General features: G+C 39.3%; 1 protein-coding gene across 1 annotated transcript in view; it reads left to right on the top strand.

Moving 5' to 3' along the window:
• Positions 1–25,292, top strand: part of LOC113998678 (ribosomal protein S6 kinase alpha-2-like) — a gene marked incomplete at its 3' end in the record, with an annotated part of 226,194 nt that extends 200,902 nt beyond the window's left edge. Inside the window, exons 5-9 of the mRNA XM_039387579.1 lie at positions 12,622–12,702; positions 13,505–13,584; positions 16,590–16,696; positions 24,390–24,427; positions 25,150–25,292. Of these exons, the coding sequence (XP_039243513.1) occupies positions 12,622–12,702; positions 13,505–13,584; positions 16,590–16,696; positions 24,390–24,427; positions 25,150–25,292 (449 nt within the window). The remainder of the gene's footprint in view (positions 1–12,621; positions 12,703–13,504; positions 13,585–16,589; positions 16,697–24,389; positions 24,428–25,149) is intronic.
• Between the last annotated feature and the right edge of the window lie 654 nt (positions 25,293–25,946).

Below are 25,946 nucleotides of genomic sequence, written 5' to 3'. Positions count from 1 at the left end.
ATGCATTGACTATTTGAAATAATCAGAGCTATGAATCAACCATGCCTTTGAATAAATTTATAGATGTAGTGGAAAGCTAAATTGAAAATACAATAGCTAAATATCCCTGGGATTTTTAAACTCCCTGATGGACTCTGCAAGTCTTTGGCTGTGATACAAATCCATTATCTATATAAAAAGCATTTGCTTGTTCTGTTCACTGAATAAGTTGCACCAGTTGGAACATCCAGTATAATTGCCATTTAACCAAGTTCAGCTGCCTGCAACTGCAGTGCATTTATAGTTGGTTGGAAACCAAATTTGTAAGCATCCTCTGGAATTTGCATCCAGGTGCTTTTACTGGTTCTCATAACACAGCAGAAAAATCTTATTTCCTTTCATGCGTGAGGACAGATTAACAGAGAAGTCACCACTTGATGCCATTTTAAGTCATAGTGACAGCAGAGGACAGGGATTCAGTTGCACTGGTGATGGTTTGCCTCACAGCATTGCAGTTGGATCACTTGTAAACCTTCACCAAACAGCTGGCTAGGTGTTCTGTTCACAACTGCTGGAGGTGTGCTAGCACTTAGCTGACTCTCCATAAAAGTTAGATGCCACAGTGTGTGGGACTACCATCTGGGATTTGTTTCAACAGAAACAAAATTATTCTCTGTGTTTTTATACTATTCATGTGGGTCACATATGTCAGTTATGGCTTCCTCATGGCTGTGCCATTTGCTCCAAGTTGGAGGTTTTGATGATGTTCAAAGAGAGACCAGCAATCAGCGTCAACAACAGCCTCTCATTTCTATTTTCACTACAGGATTTTCTATCTGCATGCAACAGTAACTGACACACTCAAGAGGTTTCCATGGCATGGAAATTTAAGTGATATTTTCCCAGCAGTAGTTAATTTTTGTAAATTCGGGCAAAGCCTGACTTGTACAGATAATTGTGCAGTGTCTGTGGTCATCTTCCAGATGTGTGCTATGCCATAGTTGCTATTTAGTGGGCAATTATCTTCATCAGCACTGTTGGCTTGAAGCTGATTTCCTGCTGAGAGGGAGTTTCAAGTTTATGGCTGACATAGCTTATATTTCCTCTTTTTCTATTTCACTTATCTCCTCCTATTTATGTTCCTTTCTTTCCTTTTATTTTGATAAATAAATCTGCTCCATCATCCATGTTTATATCCTTTAAATATTTATCTGCTATATAGGTTTTGTCAATGCTGATCAGTTCAATTCTGTATTCATTATGGATATAATAAGATCTACAATGTAAAATATAAATTTCATACAGCGAAGTACTATCTTGACCCTTGTATATTATCATAAGAAAGAAATATTTTCAAATGTAGAAGAACTGTTTTGTAATTTTGTTTTTTCATGGTGTCCCTCGCATTTGGGACACCTTACCTTCTATTTCTGTCTCTTAGAAAACTTTCCTTAGAAAAAGGATGAGCCCCCAGCTTGTGTCCTCACTCTTGCTGAAGAGAACAGCCAGTGGCTTTGCTCAGCAGCTCCAGTGAACCACTAGTAGCAGACTTTTATGCAGAAGACAATTTCTTAAGCATCAGATTTTGACCTTGGTACCAAGGAATCCAAGATGCTCTTCCTAAATGCACAGCCTTCATTTACCTGGCTTTCCAACCTACTGAAATCTGGACATGCCCATTTTCCAGAAGCCCCTCAACTGTCCCCAGCTGAACTAGAATCTAGTGTCCCCCAGATTCCCAAGGGCAGCTCTCTGGGGCAGAGGAAAGCTGCCATCTCCTGAACCAAACAGCAGGGATAGTGACGGGCCTCGGCATGTGATCTGGAGTGTGGAGCCAAGGGAAAGACAAAAGACAATAGGAATGGCAAAGCCTCAGCGGAGGGGGCTCAGAAGAGAGAGGGCCATGGATCATGGGCAGCAATTTTCCAGGTGGCATTCCGAGGGAGACTGAGCTTAGTGGTGAGAGCAAGACAGGGCCAGAGGTAGTCTTCTCTGCAACTTCAGGAGGCAGGTGATAGCTGTCTGCCAGTTTCTCCAGAGCATCCCTCCTCGTTCCACCTCTTTCTGCTTGGAACCTGAGAGGGGGCTGTGAAGGAATAGAGGTGCTCAGCTCCAGGGTGGGCAGGGCAGGTGGGTGCTTGGTGGCTTCCCTGGGAAGAGAAGGGAAGCAGCAGGAGTGATGATGTTCAGCACTGCCACTGGTGTGGGGAGTGGAAGTGATTTGAAATGTGACTATGGGTGAGACTGATGGATTAAAAATGAGGTGCTCAGAAGATGTAAGACTTGACCTCGCTACATGAGATGTGCACGTGTCAGAGGACTCCTTACATGCATCTTCATTAGAAATATTGCCATCCTGTTATGACAAACTTGTGTTTAATTTGCTATAGAGAGTTTGTCACATGAGATGGTTTGAGAGAGCTTTTCCTCAAGCAGAACAAAGCGAACAACTTCCAAAGCAAAGTTTTGAGGAAACCTGAAAATTTGCACTCCGTGTGTGAGGAGCATGATTTGCTGAGCAGTCACTGGAAGGACTGTCACAGGGCTGGTGCTCCCTGGGCTGGGTGGTCCTGGAAGAGCTTCATTATCCTTCTCCATTACCCACAGCTATCACATATGGGGTAACAGCCATAGTGATCAAAGACTCTTGGAAATGCTGTTTGAGATTTCAGAATTAAAAGCACTGTGTGGAAGCTAAACTGCTCATGGTTATTCTTCACTAGGTTTTCAAGTCGATTCCCAATAAGAATTTTAAGTTTCTGGTATTTTTTTCACTTTGCTGGAATATTCTAATGTAGTGTTGTGGGTATTAATCCTGGTACAAATGCTCCATTTCAGACAGCCTTCCAGACACTTGTGTGTAATGGTGAGGGTTTTTTAATTTTTTTTTTTAAGGCATGCTTTATTGAGGTGGAGTCACTGCAGCAAAATAGCAAATAGTGAAAGATGTAGTCTCATTCCCCTGCAGCCAGGAAAGACTGATTACTAAATCGTTATTCAGCTTTTTCTGTTCAGGGTTGTTTTTTTTTTTTAATGTGTCAATATGAGTTTCGAATCCCAACCCTTCACTCTGCTTCATAAGGGTTCATGAAGTTACGGTTTGCCCGACATAGCCTACGTTTTCTCTTTTTCTGTTTTGCTTACCTCCTCCTATTTGTATTCCTTTCTTTCCTTTTATTTTGAGAAATAAGTCTTCTCTGTCCTCCGTGTTTATATCCTTTAAATATTTATCTGCTCTCCTCCTGTCTCCCAAGTCATTACTTAGTACAGTTTATGTTTAGCTTTTGGCAGTTACTCAGTAACATAGGAAAGAAAGAAAGAAAATTTCCTCTTCAGTTAAGTGTTCCTGTAGAGTTCAAACAGCTACATATATTTTCAAAACTGTATACAGGGACTGAGATGTAGATGGTGAGATCCTATTAATGTCAACAGCGGTTTAACTACCAACTGTTTTAGGGCCACGATTTCTCCCAGAGACACTCTGAACTTAGTCATATCTTCCACAAGACTCCCTGTACGGTGGTGAGTCCCGGCTGAAAAACAATTTGCAATTGTTTGAGCACTGTGTTTCTCTCCTCTAAGAAGAAAATGCTAGATTGGCCTTTTTTTGTTTTGTTTCTTGTTGTGTGACCAAGTCTTTAGCTAGCGCGTCGATAACTACACAAGACTAAGGTGTTTCTTATTCTCTAATTTAGGAAATGACATTGTCTTAACTTCACACCCTACTTGCTGATGGGACTGGAGTCCTTTGCAGTGACAGACAGCAGTCTCGCAGATGCTCATTCGTTTTTATGAGGCAAACACATCAACAGAGCTATATTAAGCATGTCTGCATAGCGTGTCAGGGCCTGGGCAAAGCAGAGGTTCACTTTGCCTGAATGTTTACATTAAACACCACAGTTTTACTGGACTATTTAAATTCTAAATTCTATTCTAAATTGTCTGTTTTGTGTGCAGGTAGTTTGGAGGGCTGTTTAACTGGTAAGCTGATAAACCCCGTCCTGTGTGGTTTAGAAATAGAAGCTGTCTCAGGGCTTCGCATCTCCTGAATGAACTGTGTCCTCAGTGTGGGATGATAAGCCACTATCCCGACGACTTCCTTAGTGATGCCTGAATATACTAGTTACTTGTTTCAGAAACCAAAATGTTTGGAATTCAGTAACTGAAATGCTCATCCAAAAATTTTTGTTAGAGCAAGGCAGATTGGATTTGCTCTGTGTTTACCACATCCAAGCAGCCTAATGGAAGGAGTGTTTAGAGTGAGAAATCATCATAGTGCAGTCGTGGTCAGGACAGCTGGGAGAGAATGTTAACATTTGCCTCCTGTCCCGTGACCAAATCCATCCATCTATCAATCCAAACCAAAAAATTCTGAGAAATGCACTCATTGTCCAGCCACTGCCTCACATTACCCATATCGGAACTAAGTGGGCAAACTACCCTCCAATGAGGACAATTGCAAAAGCATTACTTAATAACTTTGTATATTTACCCTACACCTGAAAGACATAGGGGTTCTGATTTAAAAATTCCTAATAGGCTTGGTAAACATATTTTTTCCTGAATAATGATCAATAAATCCTCTTTTTTATTATTCCATCTTCTGAATTTATGTTACAACTGAAAAAGAAAAGATCAAGTTTCTGATAGAGTGTTTATCCACAGGAACAGGACTGTTTAGGGAAAGTTTGCTTGACAAAATAACAGTAGTAAGCATTTCAGCAGAATGCTCTGGTTGGATTGTGAGCCTTTAAAAAAAATATTTTATAGTTGTATGTTATAATTAGTGTTTAGGAAAGGGTAGATTAAAAAATAAAATAAAACTCAACAAAAGAGTACTTTGATGCGCCCAAAACAATTTTTCTCAATTTAATTTTGGCAAAACTTGCTGAATTTAGATCTTTTGTTCCAATTTAGAAAAAAGCCACAGCAAAAATATCTTTGAAAATATCTATAATTACAAGCTTCAAGCAGCTCTACAGAAAAGATTTACTAGGATTACTTCAACCTATGAGCAAAAGTGCCCCGGTGGCAAATGACAGCATCCCAGTACATACATTCTACACAGAGGGGTAATACCACATTTCCACTCCTTCCAGGAATTCTCACTTAATATTTTATAAAAGATTATCAGTCTCATCCATAAACATCCCAACTGGACCGGGCAGAAGGTTCTATACTATGCCATTAAACAAAATAATAAGGGCTCATATAACAAAATATAAGAGACTTGGGTGAGCTTTAAATCACTATCACACAGAGGCACTTTGCCCTAGGTCAGTGTGCCAAGAAACTTCCTGGGGAGTTTTGGCACCACCTTCACCCTCTTTCACTTCTGCCAGGCCTTTTAAGTGGATTAATAGTTGCTCAAAAATCCTGAAGGAGAGGAAACGCCCCTTTCAGTAGAACTGGCTTTTTAGACCTGGAGAGGCTGAATAAAGGGAACTATTTTTTTTTTCTGTAGAAGACTGGCATAAGAGGGAATATCTTTGCATTTTCACCATTGAGCCAGCGGTCACTCCCAATACTTTTCAATCATAAAAGCTATATTTTTGCCTTTAATGATATGTTGCAGAACATATATGTGGTGAATACCAAAGGACAGACAGTTTTCACACCTCCAGGGTAAAGTAATCCACAAACTTTATTCAGCCCTGCCTGTAAAACCCACAAAACAGGTGTGTTTTAAGAGCAAAGAGCAGCAGTTGGTTAAACCATGCAGTGCTTCAAGCTTAAAAGGCAAGTGGTGAAACTCATTACCCTGAGAGACCCAGCAGCTCCGAGATGTCTGGATCATCTCCATTTCAAGCAGGACAAGAAAAAAATAATTTCTCCATTGCTTCTATTGAGTTAGAAACATCTTGTGCTGGTTTAAAAGTAAACCGGCAGGAGAAATGAACCCAACTCGAGAGATTACAAATCAGAGTTACAATTTACTAAAAAGATTATAATAAATATAATGATATGGAAAAAAACTGATTTTAACCCACAAAGAGAGATGTATAACCTTGCACCCTGGGACAAGAACAGAACGGTATTCATTGGCCCCTGTGCTGAGCAACACGTGACCCCCTGTATGCTAAGTAAAAGGAAAGGGAACCTGTTGGTCTGGATTATGATCATGGTTCTCTTGAAGTTCTGGTCCTCCTCTCAACTGACCAGTGGTTCCAGAAGTCCAAAACCTGAAGATTATATATGCTCAGGTTCAGGTGGCAATGCCCAGTACCTCCCCCAGGGCGGGGAGTTTCACAGTGGGCGATTTAACTCTGAGTCGTGGGATATTTTTGGAATCTTGGATGGTCTAGGTGTTGCAGCTGTCTATTATGCCAGTCCAAGGTTGCCCATAAGCAGAGATGTCCCCTCAGGCTGCGTGTGAAGGTGTTAATGCCTTTCACGGGGCGGGGCTGTGGGGCCAGAGGGCAGTTTTCACAGCTAAGTCATTGGTGTGAAAACAAAGGAACATTCCCCTGCCTCTCAGAGTTTCTTTAACACCCAGCTTGTAGCCTGAGGTGTCAGGTGTGCCCAGGGCAGCTGCTGCAAACGATCCGATTGTTAACAGTCCATCAGAAATGATATAGAGGGTGAAGAATACATAGATTTGGCTATACCCGCATAGTGATAAACTGGTCCCACATAGTGATAACTAGGACACATCTCAATAGCAAACACAGGGCAAACGCTCATTTAATACTGGAATGCCCCACGGGGGTAGGAAGTATGAGGCTTGGTTCTGCCTCTTTGCAGCTGCATATGAGTTATGCAGTGCTGCAACAGGGCAGTAGCTGGAAGGGAAATACAGTCTGACAGGAGATATGAGAGAAGGTTGATGGAGAAAATTCATCCTTCTTTAGACTGTATTTAAGAGTAGGAGTGAGGACTATATATACCTGTTCGTCTTTTCTTTGTTGAATTCTTGTTGGTTGGAACTAAACTTTAAGTATCGATTTTCTGTAGGGGAAAAAGGCCAACTGTCTCATAACTGTTTTAAACAACTTATCTTTATTGCAAAACGATATTAAATCAGTTTCTCCCTTCAGGTCATCATGATTTCCAGAGCCACTGGTGAATGGTGTTTACTAGGACCTCTTAATTCTAAGGCCAACCCTCTTATCCAGTTGTCATTTTAAATTATGCCTATTCCTAGAGCATACATAATTATTACCTGTCAGTAAAAGTTAATATTGAAATTGTTGTTATTGCCTGCAATAGTAGTAGTAGTAGTAGTAGTAGTAGTAGTAATAATAATAATAATAATAATAATAATAATGTCTGTTCAAGTGAAGCAAATATAATAAAAAATTGGATCATGTTACACTCAAATTCAAGAAACAAATACTTTATTGATGATTTCACAGGATATCACATCCACTAAGGTAAATAAATTTAAATAAAACGTGTGCTTTAGATTAAATAAAAAAAGTTCCAGGTGCAACTATGCAGAGGTGCTGAAGACTTTCAGTTTTGCACAAGTCGTGAACAGATGTCTTTCCAGCTGCAGTTTTTGGCTTTTTAGAGGAAGTTCCCTGCTAGCAGATGGCAGCTTTCTCTTCTCTTCATCGAGCTGTTTATTAAGTCTGTTTTTAATGATGTTAGTTAGAACTGATTTATGCAATTGTGAGGGGGTGTAATTCTGACTTTGCTGGTGTTGTATATCACCATAGGATTTGGCTTACTGGATATCATTGCACATCTGCAGCTTCCAGGCCTTGGGGAGGCATGGTTTCATCTGGGATCTATGTGTAAGCACATCTGTGTATATTCAGTTGATCCAGTCCTGCTTAAAAATGCACAAAAATTGAAATTTCACCTCTGCATAAGGACATGAGATTCATGTGATCATCTGACTGGTCTTTTGGTCAGTATTCCTCTAATGATGGGGTTGAACCCACCAGCAAATTTCAGCCAAAAATCTAAAACAAACTTAATCTCCTGCAGCGTCTGTGGGTTTTTATGAACAAGGAGAGAGTTCCAAATTGGTGTCCCAGTGAAGAAACAGCAGCTGCCAGAGGCTCCATGGGGCAGAAAGGAGGCCACCAAGCAGCATTCCTCGCCCACCAGGCTACTGCGTGCTGGGCAAGGGTATCAGGAAAACGTGGGAGGTGCTCAGGTTTTTTTGCTCTGAGGATTTGTTTTCAGCTGAGTTAGAACGTCCTAGAACCCATGTTTGCTCCTGACAACTCCGATATGATTTTTATTTTTATTTTTTTTTAATGTACCATTAGACTTCATCAATCTGTTCTTTAATTCTCCATGTCGGAAAATTGAGCAGAAGTACTTCAGAGGGATATTGCAAGATTTAATTAACTTTTCCAAACATTTAGAGAGAATAATGAATAGGTGATAAAGAGTATAAATGGAAGTTTAATACTAAAGTTTAGTATTGATTTAGAGACATCTGTCATTCCAAATCTCAACGTTGAAACATCCAGGCTACCTTAAAATACGAACAAAGGAAAGTCTTTAATATCTTTAAAGCCAAATGTGTTGTTTTGTGTAAAAGGGAAGAGAAAAGAAAAAAAAAAAAAAAGAAGGGGGAGATAAAATGACCTGCTCCAGACCCTGGACTCCTAAAACCAAATCTACATCCTTACTGATTTTTCAGAGTGTCCTTCTACAAAGGAATGTCTCCTGTTCTGTCGATGTGTTTTTTTATCTTTACTGCAGCAATGCTAGGGCTGAGTGGTAAAGCTCTGGTTTTAATGGCTCTTTCCCCATCTCTAAAAGGTTCTGTATTTCAGGTCACAGAGGATCTTTCTTCCAGAAGATAACTTTCACAAAATTATATGCATTTCAAAAGAAAAGTACATAAAGTCCCTTTGTGACATTATCAGTGTACTTCTACATTCAGATGTCAACAGGACACCTTTCTGTTTTCCTTTGTGTTGTAGTAATGCTCCGCTGATGAAGGTACAACATGAAAGGCTGCTCTTTAGAGAATTTGAGTTTATTACTGTGTGGAACAAAAACACAGTAATGCAAATGGTATTTCCAAGCAGAACCATTGAAGCCAGACTCTGATCATTTTTGGAAAGCCTATATTTTTCCATATCTCACATAATTAGTCACCACACAAGTACTCTGTCTTCTGGACATAGTGTGAATTTGAATTTAGAATTTAGCTCTCTGCTTTCATCTATAACAGCCAGCATTAAAAACCAAATTAAAATATCAGAAATAGAATTGAAAAGGATGTTGCACATAGTTATATATATATATATATATATATATATATTCCATTTTCTTTATCTTTTGTGTGCTCCAGTGCTACATGAAGAATTTAAAATTGGGTTGCATGTTCCTGAACTTTAGTCATATTTTGCTTTTGTTTCACTCGAGGCACAGTACTGAGTTTTAAGGAAGTGAGGAGCATAGTGGATGAAATTTAAAGCCATCATTTAATTTGCTGGTTTATTTCTCCTGTTACCGATACTTTTCGATGGTGATTTAATTAAGTAACTTAGTTTGTAGCTCTCCCTGTTCTTGCTTTATTAATTAATTAGTGTTCCGCTCCCGGTTAAGCAGTGATATTTCTTATTAAAAGGTCATTTTGAAAGGTAGGGATGGGCAAATAATTTATAATCAATAATGCTTTTTGCCAAACATCGCTGAGGGAATTGCAAAATCTTTGACCTTATTTGTGTATTTTCTGTGTGCATCTTCCTGCAGGAATAGCTTTCTGTAAGTGGCAGGTGCTTGTGTCAGACATGCAGGGGGATTTCTCTCCCTGATATTTCAGGTCAAGGGACTCAGTAGTACTTTGGTTAAAATTGTCAAAAAGGAAAAAAGGCCATATGAGCAAGTCACTAAGACACCAAACCTATCATCTGACAACCCATTCCTAGTTTAAAAAATAAATAAAAATTAAGCTTCCAAGTGCCAATTTTAGACCAAGAAGATTGTCTCCAAAAACAGTGGACAAAGACTGACCCACTCAGAGAGGTAACCAAATCACCAGGTCCTGCCCTGAACCACCTCCAGAAGACTCTGGGGAGGGACCAGGCTCCTGTACCTCAATGCACCCAGCAAATATTCATGACAGAACTAGATTTATAAAAGGAACTATGCATCTAACACCAACTTAAAAAATTAAGTTATCTCAGAGCTATTGATAAGTGTTAGAACTCTCTTCAGTTTTAGATGCCTTGCAGAGCTCCCAAAATCTATCTCAATCTCCTTTTTTAAAACGAGTGTTTAGGCTAGAAGTCATTTAATTATTTCTAGAGGTGTACAGGAGCATACAAGTACTTTGCTTGCATTTGCAAGGCTGCATTAATAAGTCAGAGACATTCACAGGGCCTGAACACACAAATGACTGCAGTCATGAGCAAAGCAGATTGTGCTGGACCTCAGCTAATGTGTACAGAAAGTATTTCACCTATGACACTTTGCCTTCCTGTACTGGTGAACAGAGGTGAGAGCAACACTCAAGTTCAACATCTATGGAGGAAGTTGGAATATATCACGTACATCTCTGCACCTTCTGTGTGGGCAGGCAGAGCTGGACAGCCCCAAGTCACTGCCTCCCTGCCCTGCTGCTGGTCCTTAGAACAGACAGGATGGAGGCAGACCTGCTCCTTTTCTCTGTGCTGGTCTTTCTGATAGACATATGTCTTGGCTCTTGTCTCTTACCACTGATGCACTGCCCTGTGGTTCCTCCCATAGGAAAGCCCAAGACAAGTTTCATTGCACTGAGGACTTTGTCAAGTCTGTTTGGCAGCCCAGTGCCCTTAGCCAAGGCAGTTGTGCTGGTTTAAAGGTAAATCAGCAGGGGAAATGAACTCAACTCAAAAGAGAGACTATAAGTCAGAATAACAATTTAATAAAATAATACAGTAAGTACGATTATACAGACATACAATTGGTTTTAACCCACAAAACCCCAATGTATAACCCAGCACCCTGGGGCATGAACAGAGTGGTGTTCATTGGGCCCCCTGAGTCCAAAGTAAAAGGAGAGGGGAAAACCTGTTGGTGAGAGTGCTGTTGCAGTCTGGTTGAAAAGTGGTGGTTGCAGTCCGGTCGAGAGAGGTGATCTGCAGTCTGGTCGAGAGAGGTGATCTGTAGTCTTCCTCTGGATCCCACGAGTGGTTAAAAAAGTCCCAAGATTCCAAGATTATATATTCTCCAGTTCTGGAAGGAATGCTCAGTACTTCCCTCAGGGCGGGAGATTCCTCAATGGGCGTGAGGACAAAAACACCTTTCTATCTCGCAGGCCTCTTAACACCTAGTTTATAGCCTGATGAGTCAGGCTGCTCTGGGCAGAGGGTGCAAATAGTCTATTGACAACAGTTTCTGGGAAATGGCATGGAAGGCTATAGAATACACAGTATTCTATACTACGTAAGAAATGGTCTGCCTTCACATAGGTTAAGCATTTTGTGAGTGTATGATGTGTGATTTTCACTTGGGAGATAAGATTAAGATTCTAAGATCTCCTTTGTTTTGAATTTTATCTAGAAGGTAGCTTGGGTTGAATGAACTAGTAAACCTTACATCACTATTGACCTAAATTTAGCATCAAAATGGCAAGAAATCCAAGTATCTCTCTAGTCCTGTTTAAGGTTTTCAGATCAGCTGGTTTGGACCTATTTCTGTGCATCAGTTTTTGAAGTACAGCAACAGACTATGTGGTTTCATTATGGTGTGTTCATTACTGGTGTGCTGGGAGGACTCAGCTTCTAAGCAGCTCAACAACACATGCATGCAGTGAGAGAATCTCACTGAGATCTCAGGCTTTGCTACATAAAATAGTTTCATGACATCTCTTGTAGATGCTTTCATCTGAAAAGCATATTGGCATTGTGTAATGCAGAGAAAGAGGAAAATTTCAATACTTTCAGTAAAACAGTGATTGACTAAAAAATGCATCTTTAAGATCAAGATTTGATAATGTTGGGACTTGAATCCTCATCAGTGTCTAAACATTTTGCTAAATGTTTTTGCTTTGAAATTTTCAGCATCAGTTTTGTTTAGCTTGAACTCAGCTCACCTCTGTAACAATGATTTCTCTTACTCTACTGATCTTAACCCCAAAAAGTATTTTTCTCGCTGCTATCATACAATAAATTTATCTCTACACACACATTAAAAAAATAGTTATCTACTATTTTTGTTTGCCATTTTTTCTTATTAATGATTGTTAGGGTGGTTTATTGGAAGTTTTAAATATTTCGCATATAGATCAATTCCAGAGAGTGATATGTCATAAACACTGCTAGCATCAGCAAAATACAGTAAATTAATTTGCACAAGATTAATCCAACTTGCTCTGGGACTGGTACATTCTGTTTAATCTTACATGAAATAAAGTTATTAATTTTATATAGTTTTCATTTTCACATTAAAATTCTCTTCTGTGAAGTGTAATTGCCTTTCTGTTGTTTGTCATTCTGTAGTCCTTTTAGTTAGGGCAGTTTTCTACAGAGGAAGATAGGGAGCCTTCCTGAAGAACCTACTCTTACTACACAGTCAAGACAGGCAGAAAAAGAGGACGCTCAAGTAGTATGATTTGCCAAAGGTCACACCACAAGCCATCAGCAGAGTGAGAAGCAGAACCCTGATCACTGTAACCTCATTTCAGTACTGTATCTAGTGACCATGCTGCCTCTTAATGTCACCGTTCTTGTTGTTCCCTCTTTATAGTTCGAGATCGGGTACGATCAAAAATGGAGAGAGATATTTTGGCAGAAGTGAACCATCCCTTCATAGTCAAGCTTCATTATGGTAACTATAATAAAATATAATTCATGTTTGTTCTTAATTTGGTTGGATAATTGTAACCAGATGTATTATAACTTCATACAGATACCCCCTGCCTACTCACAGCTCTGTTTCTAACGAAGTCATAAAGACAACTTGTGTGAAATTCGTCATTTATGCTAAAGGATAATTTCAGTATAAGTTTTAGCCATACCTCCACCAAAATAGATTTGTCATAAAGTCTGATGTGATAGGTAGTGCTCGTGGGATAGCTGCTGCATATACACCTGCTAACCCCCTTACCTGCTGTCAGGTGTCATTTAGAAAGAAGAGAATCTAAATAGAAACTGTTTTCAATAACCAGTACCAATCCACTTTATATATGTGTGTATATGAATGTGGTGTCTTGCTGGAGTTACCTCCTCATCAGCTTTCTGGGGAGCCCCATTATTACTATAAAGGGTATTCTGAGGACATTTGGATAGTGCAGGCTCTCATCTCACACGAAACTGGGAGCTTCCTTCTATGCCTAGCCCTCAGTGAATCCTGGTACTTGGTGCAGTGGGAAGTACTATTAATTCATAGGTGCTTAGCAGGAAAATGAATATGTTAGTAATGCACTGCTGTCTCTCAACTGATACCATTTTTCTCAAAGCCTAAACTCAATTGCTTAGTTCTGTACAGAAATTAATTTTTTCAATTCTCAAAGTCCTGAAATGACAGTGAAGCAATGGCATGAATGATACACTGCTAGTCCATAAGACTTAATCTTTGGAGACTTTATCTTGATTCGAACTGCCAACATCTCCATCCTTTTCTAATGCAGCATTTCAAACAGAGGGAAAGTTGTACCTAATACTAGATTTCCTGCGGGGAGGAGACCTTTTCACCAGACTCTCCAAAGAGGTAAGCTGATAGATCTCTAACTTAGAAATTAAAGACTGTCTTGGATTTTCAGAACTGATGGGAATGAAAAATGGCCTTGGGAATAGTCCTATATATGTGTAATAAAGCTGTCTCATATTGCATGTTTAAATGGATTCTTAAAAATTGTATTTGAATTATGCCCTGGGTAATGCAGCAGATACCATCTAGACATCACTGTCAGAGAAAACTGCACCACTGCTAAGCCATTCCTGTAGCAAAATAGCCTTGACACATTGCTTTCAAAATAAATCTTGGATGTGATGAGAAACAGTCTGAGAAATCAATCCCCAATACCTTTTGCCCCGGGTATGAGCAGAGCATGTGGAAAAACACATACACTGCCGGCAGAGAGAAGAGATGGCCATGGGTCAGGGCCGGCTACTGCAGCAAGTGGTGAGAGAGCTGCCTCTTGGAGCAGCTGCTGAGAGCAGGTCAGGGGCCACACACCACCCCGGGGCTGGGAGGCTGCCTCACCCGCTCTTCTCCTGCCTGCAAGGAGCAGCTGCTGCTTCCATCACCTTCCCAGGCTCTCGTCCCTTCCCCGTCCTCTGCACGCCCTGCCCCTGGAGAAGGGCTGCTGCTGCTTGAGGAAACGGCAACCAGGGAACGGTCCAAACTTGAGTCCCGCTGATGCCCATACAGAGCAGCTGCGGTAGGTTTTCTAGGTTCATCTAGCTCTTTTCTGCGTCTCCAAACACCTCTGTGAGCCAGCAGTCTCAAGAGACATCCCTGTGTGCAGTGCAGGAGGCTCCAGTGAGGCAGGCTGGCTGCCCCAGAGTTGTCTGTCCCAAACATGATGTCCCCAGCCCATGGTCACTTTCCAGGGTGTGGAAACAGGGGTCTTTAAAGACAGGGACCTTTCAAATGCTATCTTGAGGGGAAACTCTGTTGCTCTTGGTTTTGGGGAGTTACTGAAGGACTAAAAAAGCTGTGAAAACAGTAATTTTAGTCAGAAGTTCCCTAGCTCCGCCCCACCCCTTCAATTCCTGATTCTGTGACACGCTGCAGGCTGCTGTGTGCACCACAACTTGGGACCCCAAGTATTTACTTTCAGGGCTTGTTTGCTAATGCAAGAAGACATTGGCAACAGGTTAATTACACTGCTGAGTAATGATACTTATATAAGTACTTAGTACATGGTATCAGTTATTTTTAATATGAGGAAAAAGATTAAAAAACCAGTAAAATATCCTTCTGCTGTTTGTCATGAGACCAGGCTTTATTATGAGGCAACATTGCCATCTCAGCAAGGGCCTCTCTGGTTTCATGGAAAAAGAGAGAAAATGTGACACTTGTCTACAGAGGGCAGGTCCCTGTTCTGCACAACCAGAGAACTCAGATGTGGAAGATAACAACTCAGACTTTGTGCTTCTTTAAAGCTTCACATTTTCCCCAAAGCTTTTGCCCCAAAGCCAGTGCAATTCACTGACTTTTCTGCTTTATACCAATACAATACCAATGTACTTCTCTTTTTCCAATGTTTGTAGTTCACATTGTCTACCTATATTTTGCAGCCATTTAATGGCAAAGAATTGCAAAGGAAGAAGTTCTGGGAAAACTTGTAGTGTTTACAATTTGTTATTATACATTTGCTTGAATGGTATTGATTTCAGTGGACTTTCAGTCAGATCCCATATATATATATGTATATATGTATATATTGCATGCATGCATGCAAAGCTTACCTATTTCTTGCTCTGTCTTTCTGAGACATCTGACTTTAAGATGTATCTCTATAGATTAGATTTTTCCCTGATTCTATTGACTTAATTTCTTGACTACATAATTTATTTTAAACCTTATAAATAATTTAAGTTTATTTTGAAAATTAAGGCAATTTTTACATTCAGTACAATTTAATTTTTAGTCATGGTTTTTGCTTGCGTATTTATTATTTTGCTTGTATTTTTATTTCTAGCCTTTGCAGTGAAATTCTTAATTAAATTGTGAGACATCTGTTTTCTGAATCATCTCTTTTTTCTGTCAGCTGTCTGGAGCTTCTCAGAGCACTTAAGTATTTTGACTACCCCTTTCTGAGAGCAGAGACTTAATTTTAAAATCAAGGTCTGCAACTTCTACTGTACTATTTACATACTGTAGTATTTACATACAATAAGTAAATTTGTATTGAGCTGACTCATTTTACTTCTGTCATGCACAGTATTCACACTTGTGTGTCCAATATATCAACTTCTTTTTCTGCATTATTATCTCTGTGCATATTGAAATTTAATTTTAAGAGAAAGTCTGAGAGACAATGAAAGCTGAACCAAAGCGCTTTCTTGCCATCTGAGTTTTTCAGAGCTTAGTGTTTTTTTAATTACAGAAATTTCTTCGCCTAAAACAGGGCTTTTAGTTTCAGCAGTATCCTGTATCAACCATAGAAAAAACGACCCTCAGTTTACACCTCATCAGACTCTGGATGTTAGACAACACATCACTGCTTAGGGTGTCTGCACTGAGATTCCTGGAACCCTCAGTGTATGGGGTTTTAAATCCAACTCAAAGTCTCTTCATGCTGTGTATTCTGCTTAGATTTGGAAGCATTTCCCTTCCCGAAAAAGGTTTTCCCATGCTGTTTCCTGGGAGTTTGGTAACCAAATGTCAAGATTTTAGCAAATTAAGGGATATGAAAGCAATAAGGACTGCACTGACTGTATTTAATTTTGCGATTTGTTTCCAAATGCTAAGGAGTTAAAACCTTATTCATATTATGTGACATGATGTCATCTAAACAGATAAAACAGATAAATAAGAGCAGCATATTTTGAGGAACAGAAGCACTTAACAGATCAAGTTTTGTTTTATAAGGAGAATCTGGTAAGAATTGTTAATGTGAGTACAGACAAATTATGGAATATTGAATCTGATATAATGGTACTTCCAGCATTCCCAAGTTAGACGATTCCTCCCCTGTCTGTTTAACGCAAGCCAGCCCACCGTTGTCCAATAAACAGATGTGTTCTTCTCTTCCTTCGCTCTAGGTGATGTTTACAGAAGAGGATGTCAAGTTCTACTTAGCTGAGCTGGCCTTGGCATTGGACCATCTCCATGGTCTTGGAATTATTTACAGGGATCTAAAACCAGAAAAGTAAGTTAACAAGAAAAAGCAAATTGAAACATAAATACATGAACTTTTAGGTTGTTTCTGCTCCTTGTCATGCTACTAAATCAGGTGCCAGAGGCTCTGCCTTCCTTCTTGTATGTTAGACTCTACACAAGTCCCTCACTAACGGCAGTAGGGTCTTCCTATCAAATCATTTTAGCATGAGGCCAAATGTTTGATTGTGCTCCAGTATGATGGGACCTTTGTGTGCCTGGCCTTCAGTTTAGTGAATGATCTCAGCATAGGATTCAGATCCCTGTGCCTTTAGCTTCTGTAGCACCATTCTCTATTTGCAGCATTTAATCTGGCCTTCCCCTTGCTGCAGTGTAAACCACTCAAAGCAACTCTGCTTCCAGCTCATACAAAATATGTCATGGTCATGGCACTGTTCAATTTTATTGTAGCCATTACTTAAAGTGAATGAGCATGTCTGAAAACTACTGTACCCGTTACCTCACAAGAGATATGATAATCAGGATTTTTAAAACACTTTTGCTAACTATCCAAAATATTTTCCAAATATTTGTTCTCACTTATATTTGCAGCTATTTTCTACTCCTGACGTGGTGCTATGGAGCATTTTCCTTTCTCTTTTATTTTCAGTACTTCAGAAGAGCAAATGACACCCTCAGTGCTATCATTGGGAATGGCATGATACTGTTCTTATTCCGTGCCCTTTGCCTTGTGCTTTGCCTGCGTCTGCTGAGCTGGCTCAAATAAAGCAGGGTGCAACATTTAAAAGTTACCAACCTTTGTAATGTAATGGTTGCCATCATTTATAAAAGATGACCATTAAGAGCAGTCTGCTTGGCAGTTGCTTACACTTTCAAAGCCTAACAACAAAGCAGCCTTTTCCTTCTGTGACATCAAATTGAAAAATCTGCAGCTCTTTCTTTAGAGTGTTATTGCTCTCACGCTCATGGACAAAACAGGAGACCAAAAGTTACAGAAGGTGGACTTGGGCATTGGGAAGTTGAAGGGGAGGAAACTGTTTATCTACATTACAGTTCTATGTGATTTAAATTTTATGTTCAATTTTATGTTTTGGTTAGAAAAATAATAGTAGTAGTAGTACCAAACAAATTTAACAGATGTACATAACAAGAGCTCTCATTCTTTTGGGCTAGAAACTGTTTTGCAGGTAAACGAATTTTCCAGTCTAGTCCATTTATGCAACCAAAACTGAAAACCAACATCTTAGGCAAATATGGGAAGTCATCCTCCAAATTAAACAACTGGAGGGAACAAAGTACCGGTTTGTTACTCATATGAAATGCAGGTAGGCAGCCGTCACACTACAGCTGCCACAGCCACGTGCTGTTGCATCGTCTGCCAGAAGCTCTTTGATTTCAACTTCATTCTGAATTGCTTTTTTATCCATCTAGCATCAACAATCATGTACATAATAGAATAACTCCAGTTATAGGTTTTCAGTTTTAAACTTTGATTCTAGTGAGCATTAGTATGAATCATGCGCTACTTTTCTGTCTGATGTTAGGCAAAGCTGATTTACAAGCTAACACATGATATATGAATTTGCTGTTTGAAGGTATCCAGACATGAGCTTGTATATTCAAGTAGAAGTCACAATGCTGCTACATTTATAGGGACATGCTGTAATTTTTTGCTTTAGGACAAGTTAGAAACCAAGGAGAAAATTAAACGCATGTCAAAACTATTTACTGTATTTGAGATACTGAGAACTGGAATTTTCAGAGTTCTCATCATAAAGTGGCACTTTGCATTTCAAAGCACATCTCTCAATGACTCCAGTTGCAAGTGAGAGCACTTAAAATTTCTGCAGACCAAGCTGCAGTGCTTCAGATCAGGTATCAGTGAATCGAGAAATTAGAGCTCACCTAAGAAAGGAAGGTGTCACTGATTTGCCATTGTCAAATAGAAACATGTCAAAAAGATGGAATCCAGCTTTCTGTGTATTTTTATCTGAGGTGAAATCAACCATCCCCTTCACTGTGATCATGGCTAGGCTTCGCAAATGAAGATTTGGTATTTTTATCTGAGGTAAAATCAGCCATCCCCTTCACTGTACTGTTCTGCTAAAATCCCTGAGTGTTAGCAGTCGCCCAACTGGGATGACATTTCTCTGGAAGAAAACAGAAAATATTATTGTGTAACTGAAGACTTTTATACAGTGAGTGGCAGCCCTCACTCTTGTATTTCCTGACTTTTGTATATATGGTTTATGGTCTTTTATGTACAGTTAAATGAATAGCAGTAATACAGTTTAATTTGGATACAATTGCCATAGTATAAAATTGGTTTACGTGAATATTACTGTTGTACAGGAAAGGGAATGACCCAAAAGTTCTTACCTGGAGATAAAGCAAGGCATCTGATTGAACACCACATCTTTTAAAAATAGTTCTATTAGTGCAAAGCCTATGTGTAGCCTTACCTAGGACAGCAGAGCATGACAGCATGTGATTTCACTGGAACTTAAGGTTTACATTAAAATAAAGAGATGCAACACAATAAAAAAATTATTCTCAAGGGGAAAATTACTGATTTTTTAAGTTATTTCTGGGAAAGAATGGATTTCTAAATAAGACAATAGCAGAAAATTAGGACCATCTCAGGATGTTCTCATCCTCCCCTTGCCCCTGGCCTAGGTTGAATATATCAAGGCCATTATAGGTGTGTTGCTAACCTAGTCTTAAAATAGCTGCTGGTCTCCATAGGAGGCCTAGAAAGGACATCTAGAAAGTTGCTCCAAATAGGTAATTTGAAATTTTTTTGCTGCTGTTGCAGGCCACTGCTCCTTGGCTTATCCTCCTGGACTCCCCAGCAGCAGCCTCAGGGGATTGCGAACACATCGTTCTTCTATACACTGAACTCTTCTTCAGTAGTCAGTCTTTATAGGTGTTCAATCATTCTCATTCTTTGCCTTTGGTTTCCCATGATACCTATCTCCTTTGAAGTGCAACGTGCAGAATCCCACACAGAAGAGACATTGCCAGTCTGATTAGAGCACGAGGTTTACTCTATCAGATTTGCAGAACTGAGATAAACTAATTAGTTTGTAATTTCCCAATTCTCTCTCTCCCCCGCTTTGTTAAAGGTAGGCACTGCATTTGATCTTTCATTGTTTAATGTTTTTGCTGTCCTTCAGAAGCTTCCAAAAGTAACTGCTAATAGGTTTGATAGCTTCAGTCAGCTCTGTAAGTATCCTAAAAGGAAGTTCATTAGAATTGTTTATGTCAAAAAACTAGTTAGAAAATAGGACTGTTCAGACCACTTGAAAGAGCCCTCAGTACATTAAAATTTAAGGTTCAGCATTTTTTTAAGATTCCTTGAGCAAAAATCCACGTTAACAATTCAAAGCTATGAATTAATTTTATGTGCAACTGAGAGTAGTTCTAAAGTCAGCTATACTTACTTCAAAAAGGCAAGAAATTGAGTTTTCTAGTTAAATTCTTGTTTAGAACAAACTTCCCTTAAATTGTTGCAGCCAAATTCTTCTCCTTGAGTTGTCTTGGTGGTTTCAGTGGCATCTCTTGTGGAACAAGGTATTGTTCAGTCGCACTGAGAGCCATTGAGTCATTTACATGGTGATACACATTTTTATTTAAGAACTGCAGGATCAAGCTGTTAAATATGGTAAACATACCAAAATAGAAAAATTGGAACTTTTAAAGTAGTATGTGATGCATGTTATTTCTTATGCTGTGGTTTAAGGGTATGAGTGACTTAGAAGTAACTCTACCATCTGAAAATGTGCAGACTTTATTATTTGTCTTTGCTTTTTCTCTCTTCGGGCACCTAGATGCACCTCAATATGTTCTGTCAGAGGGGCTTTGATTAACAAGGAATATGTATGTTGTAAAACCCTCAGTTGTCTGTACAAGGGATAGTTCCTATAACTGCTCATATAACAACTTAGGTTGAACTATATTCTAAAACACTAAACACCAAACACCACTGTTTAATGCAGCATGTTGCAAACCATGGCAATTCTTTCATGAATGTAGCTGCCCTGTGTAGAGAGGGAAAATCTGAAAATCGGTAAAGGGCAAAGGCTTATGGTGGAAAATAAACATCAACTTCTATCAAAGTAAGAAGTCCCTTTTGGGGACTTTGGGGTGTCAACAAAGCCACAGCAGAGAGGAGTTTATGTTCAGCCATGTGAGATAGCATGGGATCATGTGAGATAGTATGGGATCATGCAAACACTGAAATGTCACAAAATGCTGACAGTTTGTGAGAATCTTTATCTCTTTGATGGATATTTGACTGCTTTATCTGGTACTTCTATAACAAAACCTGCAATTAAATAGAACACTCTTTATGAAGTTTCACATTTTCTTTCCAAACTGAAAATTTGGCTACAGTTTCTGAGAAGCATAAAATGTGGGTTAAATCTTCTGCAAAACTGTGCAGACTTAGAAAAAAACTTAAATCATGCAAAGGAAAAAAAAAAGCAATCCTAGAGTTCCTGCTTGAATAGATTTGGCAGAACTTCACATTGATTTGGGTATGTTGGAGCTCAAAGCGAAGCCCAAAAGACATGACTCAAAATCAAAAAAAGAGAGAAAAATGGGAGAGAATTGCTCTGGCAATTGAAGGCATGATATAAAACAATGTCAACAACTAATAATGCTTTTTATCCCTGTGATAAAGTTGCATCAGAAAACTACTATGGAGTTTGCAGTCCTAGGTCTACCAGGAGCTTCTCTTGTAACTTGGAGTATGTCATGCCTCTGCTAAGTTTGCTGCCCAGCCTCTGGCATGGAGATTTTCAGCCTATATTTTCTGAAGGTGTACTTTTAAACTGAGATCAGTGAAAGCAGTTTGAATGTGTGTGGGATGATCCTGGTGCTAAAATGTTCAATCACAGAATAATAGAATATCCCCAAGACACCCCTAAGAATCACACCATGTGTCTGAGAGCATTGTCCAAACACTTCTTGAACTCTGTCAGGCTTTGTGCTGTGATGACTTCACTAAGGCACCTGTTCCAGTGCCCAACCGGCCTCCGAGTGCAGAACATTTTTCTGATATCCAGCCTGTACCTCAGGTCCTGTCAGTAGAGGGAAGAGATCGGTACCTGCCCCTCCACTTCCCCTCGTAAGGAAGCTGTAGACTGCAATGAATTCTCCCCTCAGTTTCCTCTTCTTTAAGAAATAGCCTTATTTTGTGGAATTCTTTGTTCCAAGCCTTTGTATAGTTAACTTATTTATGATATTGGTATATTTTTCACCAAATAACAGTTGTTACTGTTTTGAAGAGCGGGTCAGCAATGACAGTATCCTGTAAAAGCATTCAAACCTTAAACTGAACAAATAAAATGGAAAAATCTCATAGTGAAAGGTTATCACTCAATGGAATTATAGCCTAGTTTAGCATTTAAAAGTAGTCCACTTTTTATGTTTTTTATAATTTTAAAACATTAATTTAGAGGAAATATTATTCTCAAGCTTGAATCACATTTTCAACTTCTGGGGTTTTTTCCCTTCCACAGAATAATACTAGTTTATGGCAGATATCTTATCCTGCAAACTGTAGCTAAAGTAATTGTGATTGTCACAATAGAATTTCTAATATGGACATATTGGGATAAAAGGGAACTGTGAAGTGATAAAGATAAAAAGAGATGACATAGAGTATGATCAGGTAATAAGTTTGCTTCTACAGTCAAAGGAAAAAAACCTGTTGTTGTAATTTAGATGTTTAGAAGCAAGTACATTGTTCTTGGCTTCTTAATGTCATTCTTAAGATAATTCAGAGCAACAGTTGTCTTTTTTTTCCTCACTTTTAGCATATTATTTTCTTTTTCCATCAAATATAATCTTTGGTTAGTAACTTTGGTTAGTAACATTATTGGTGGTGGCAGATGGCAAATATGGAAGCACTCAGCTGTCCAAAGAGTGCTGCCAGGGGCCAGAGGAAGCTACCAGCAGCTGAGGGCACTATATAAAGGTGGTTAGGGAACACGAGACAGAGGAGGAAACTGTAGATCAAGTTTTGGGGGATATAGAATGCAATACACATCCATTGGAAACCAGGATCTGTTCATTTTGCTGCTCATTTTGCTGTTCATTTTGCTGAACATTTAGTGTGAGAAAGTCTGTTATGTGCTTCTAACTCAACTAAGATAGTATTATCAGTCTGACAGCTGTGTTGGTGTTGCCTCCATCCCTTTAATGAGGGTAAGGTATGAACCTACAAATCAGTGTGAAGGTGAAGGTATGGGAAACATACGTTGTATACGTACAGAAGCAGCATGGATTTTCAGTTGGAAATTATGAAATATAAAATCTATGAAATATAAAATTGATGTTTCTGGGAAAATTCCCACAACCTTTGAATTGCATTGTTATTCACTGGGGCTTCCTGGGCATGGGGCAAAATTTTGCATGATTTCTTTGAGCTCTACTGCCCCTTGCTGTTTTTCCAGATCCGAGTCTGGGGAGTTCACGCTCAGTTCCACAATGGGAGCTGTTTTATTCTGTTCTCTTCTGAAGCACGATTTAGGGGTTGCAGTCAAAAAACATGCATTTAAACATACCTGTTATAGGCTAGTACCTAAAAATTATTCCTCTTCAAGAAAACTGTGGAGAAAGAATAAAGGTAAAGTTGCCTTCATTGAGAAGAAAAAACTTTAATTATTGAACGCATAGTAGGGACTCAGCTTCTGGCCTTTGTTCGATGAATCACACAACAACAGCTTGTTCCAAACACATAAATGAATGACCAAAGATTATCTTTTTTCAGTTATGTTTCAGTACAGACACAACCTTTCACAAAAGTATAGCCCATTGTATTTGGTTCACTTCTGTCTTATTTTCTTCCTGAATAATTGGATTAAAGTGACTCTCTAAGAGAAGAGGAATATAAAAATAGCTGACACCTTGCTAGACCATTTTGAAAAGTGAATTAGAAGTAACTAGAACTGAAGAAACACCACTTTCATTACTATGTCAGTATATACTTACCAAAAATCATTATTTTTCGGATTCAGTGTTCCTTCTTGTTTCCACAAAATTAGCACTGCTAATTTTGTGAACTACAGTCATTTTTCACACAGAAATGTTGGAGTGCCTTTGTGAGAATAAAATACGTTGTCAGGTGACAAACGTGAGAACACTTGAACTTGGCTTCCAGGCTGAATTTTCATTTGTGATTTTGGACAGAATAAATTAGCAGAGGCTGAGATCCAAGCGCTTAGGCTGTGACTAGTCATTGTGCTCTATGATCACTTTTATTACTTCAGCATGAACCTGTGGAGTTAATTTTAGGTCCAGTGAGTCCAAGCCCTGATTATTGGTGTGATTGCTGTTTATTATGATGAGCAGAAAACCTGTAGCTCCTTCTCCTGCTGGAAGAATACACTCTGCAGTTGTTGGCTTTGAACACTGTGTTCTTTCTGAGCTCTGTTTGCATGCTCACCTTGAGCATCCTATGGAGTAAGGAGGAGGCTCCTCATGCAACTGCTGCAGGCTGTGTGTGCTTCAGACATGAGATTAGGCAGACCTTTGAGGCTCATTTTTCTTTCTGGAGCCATAGAATCCACTAACAATTTGTTTACATAAATATTTTATTTGAGTCTTCCATATCTCCTTGTCTGGCTTAAACATTTTTTTTCTTCATGTTTGTTAACTGACCTCTGTGCCTGACTAATGAATGAATGTTGTTTTTTTTTTTTTTTTTTGCTTTATAGCATTCTTCTTGATGAAGAGGGTCACATTAAGATAACAGGTATGTGAGGCACAGAAAAATGAAAAATTAATGTCTACAAACTGATTCTTTTTTCTGCAGAATGTTCCATGTTTCTTGGTTGGAAAGAGTTTGCTTACAAAAACTATAAACCAGAAGAGTTTGCGTGGTGGGCATCTCTGGCAATTTTCAAACCCCCATGCTGCACAGTGCATGGAGAACATAGCATTTTCTTGGTGAAATTGTACTCCTGACTGATGTGAAGCATGTGGGCTTGGCTGCCTACCACTGTGGATGAAAGGATGCTCCCATTATGACTGCTCTACTCCAAGCAGAGGATGCCTGGAAAGACAGCCCTTTGCCGCCCTGGAGTTGCTGTCTAGTCATCCTTTTCACTGGTGGCATCTGCGATTATTATTGCTAATACTTTGGTTATCTGAGCAAGAGTCCTTACTGGCAGTGCCTTCACCAAACCTGAACTGTATATTTCTACTTATTTAAACTCTCTCTTCTGCTTTGGGCCAGAACCTCTTTATGAACAGAGAAAATGGTATATCTACTTTCAGGATGTATTAACAAATGCCAACCAGACACTCCATGTCAGCAGGGCTTCAGCACTTAAGTGCTTGTAGCCATTTTGCACGCGAACAGAAGGGTGCTTCCTCAGCTGGTTGGTGTGTTTTGTTCAAATTGATTAAGTGAGCAAAATCATAAATAATCATTGTTATAGACTTGACAAGTCTTTTTTCTTTCAATTTATTTAGATTTTGGTCTGAGTAAAGAAGCCATTGACCACGACAAGAGAGCATACTCATTCTGCGGGACGATAGAGTATATGGCCCCAGAGGTGGTCAACCGACGAGGACATACACAGAGTGCTGACTGGTGGTCTTTTGGTGTACTAATGGTAATGGAAAATTTGTGTTTGTTGGAGGGATGGCTGTGGGAGGGATTAGATCCCTCAGATAAAAAGTACTGCTTTCAGCAGTTAAAGCTTGATAGAAAAGTAGATGCATAATGGTTGCTTGGTCATTTTCACTGCATCAGCTGTGTCAAACCAGCTGCTCCAGGCAGTATGTGAAGTAACATTTGGCCCCCAGACTCCCTCTTTTTTCTTACTGTCCTTTGCTGTCTCAGTTGGTTGCCATGAGTCATGAATATTTCTCCAGCACAGAAACAGGGCAGGGCAAGCTCAGAAAAGCAGGAGTATTTCAGAAGAAACATCTTCCTAGCTACTAACATGGTTCCTATTAGGAAACAAGTCCCCAAGCAGCAATTTTCAGATGTTAGATTTTAGATGTTTCTAGAGAAACACAGAAATATACCCTTTTTTGCAAAACACAGATTTAAAAGGATGAATTTTACAGGGCTCTCTGAGCATTTCACAGGACCTCAGTGGTTCTTTTGCCACTCATTTGTCTTCTTTATAACTGCACTGCTGACTCTTGTTCCACTAATAACTGGCTGTGCATGTTCTGTAGTCTTATTAGCTCAAAACCCTCTCTTTTCTTCTGATGGGAAAAGAGAACAAGTGCATATGGGTGCCATGGCATCATTCTTT

The sequence above is a fragment of the Pipra filicauda genome, unplaced genomic scaffold (genome assembly GCF_003945595.2).
Source record: "Pipra filicauda isolate LSUMZ 115617 unplaced genomic scaffold, ASM394559v2 scaffold578_size274525_pilon, whole genome shotgun sequence".
Taxonomy (NCBI): Eukaryota; Metazoa; Chordata; class Aves; order Passeriformes; family Pipridae; genus Pipra; species Pipra filicauda.
The sequence above is the reverse complement of the archived record's forward strand: the minus strand, read 5'-3'. Positions and strand labels throughout refer to the sequence as shown.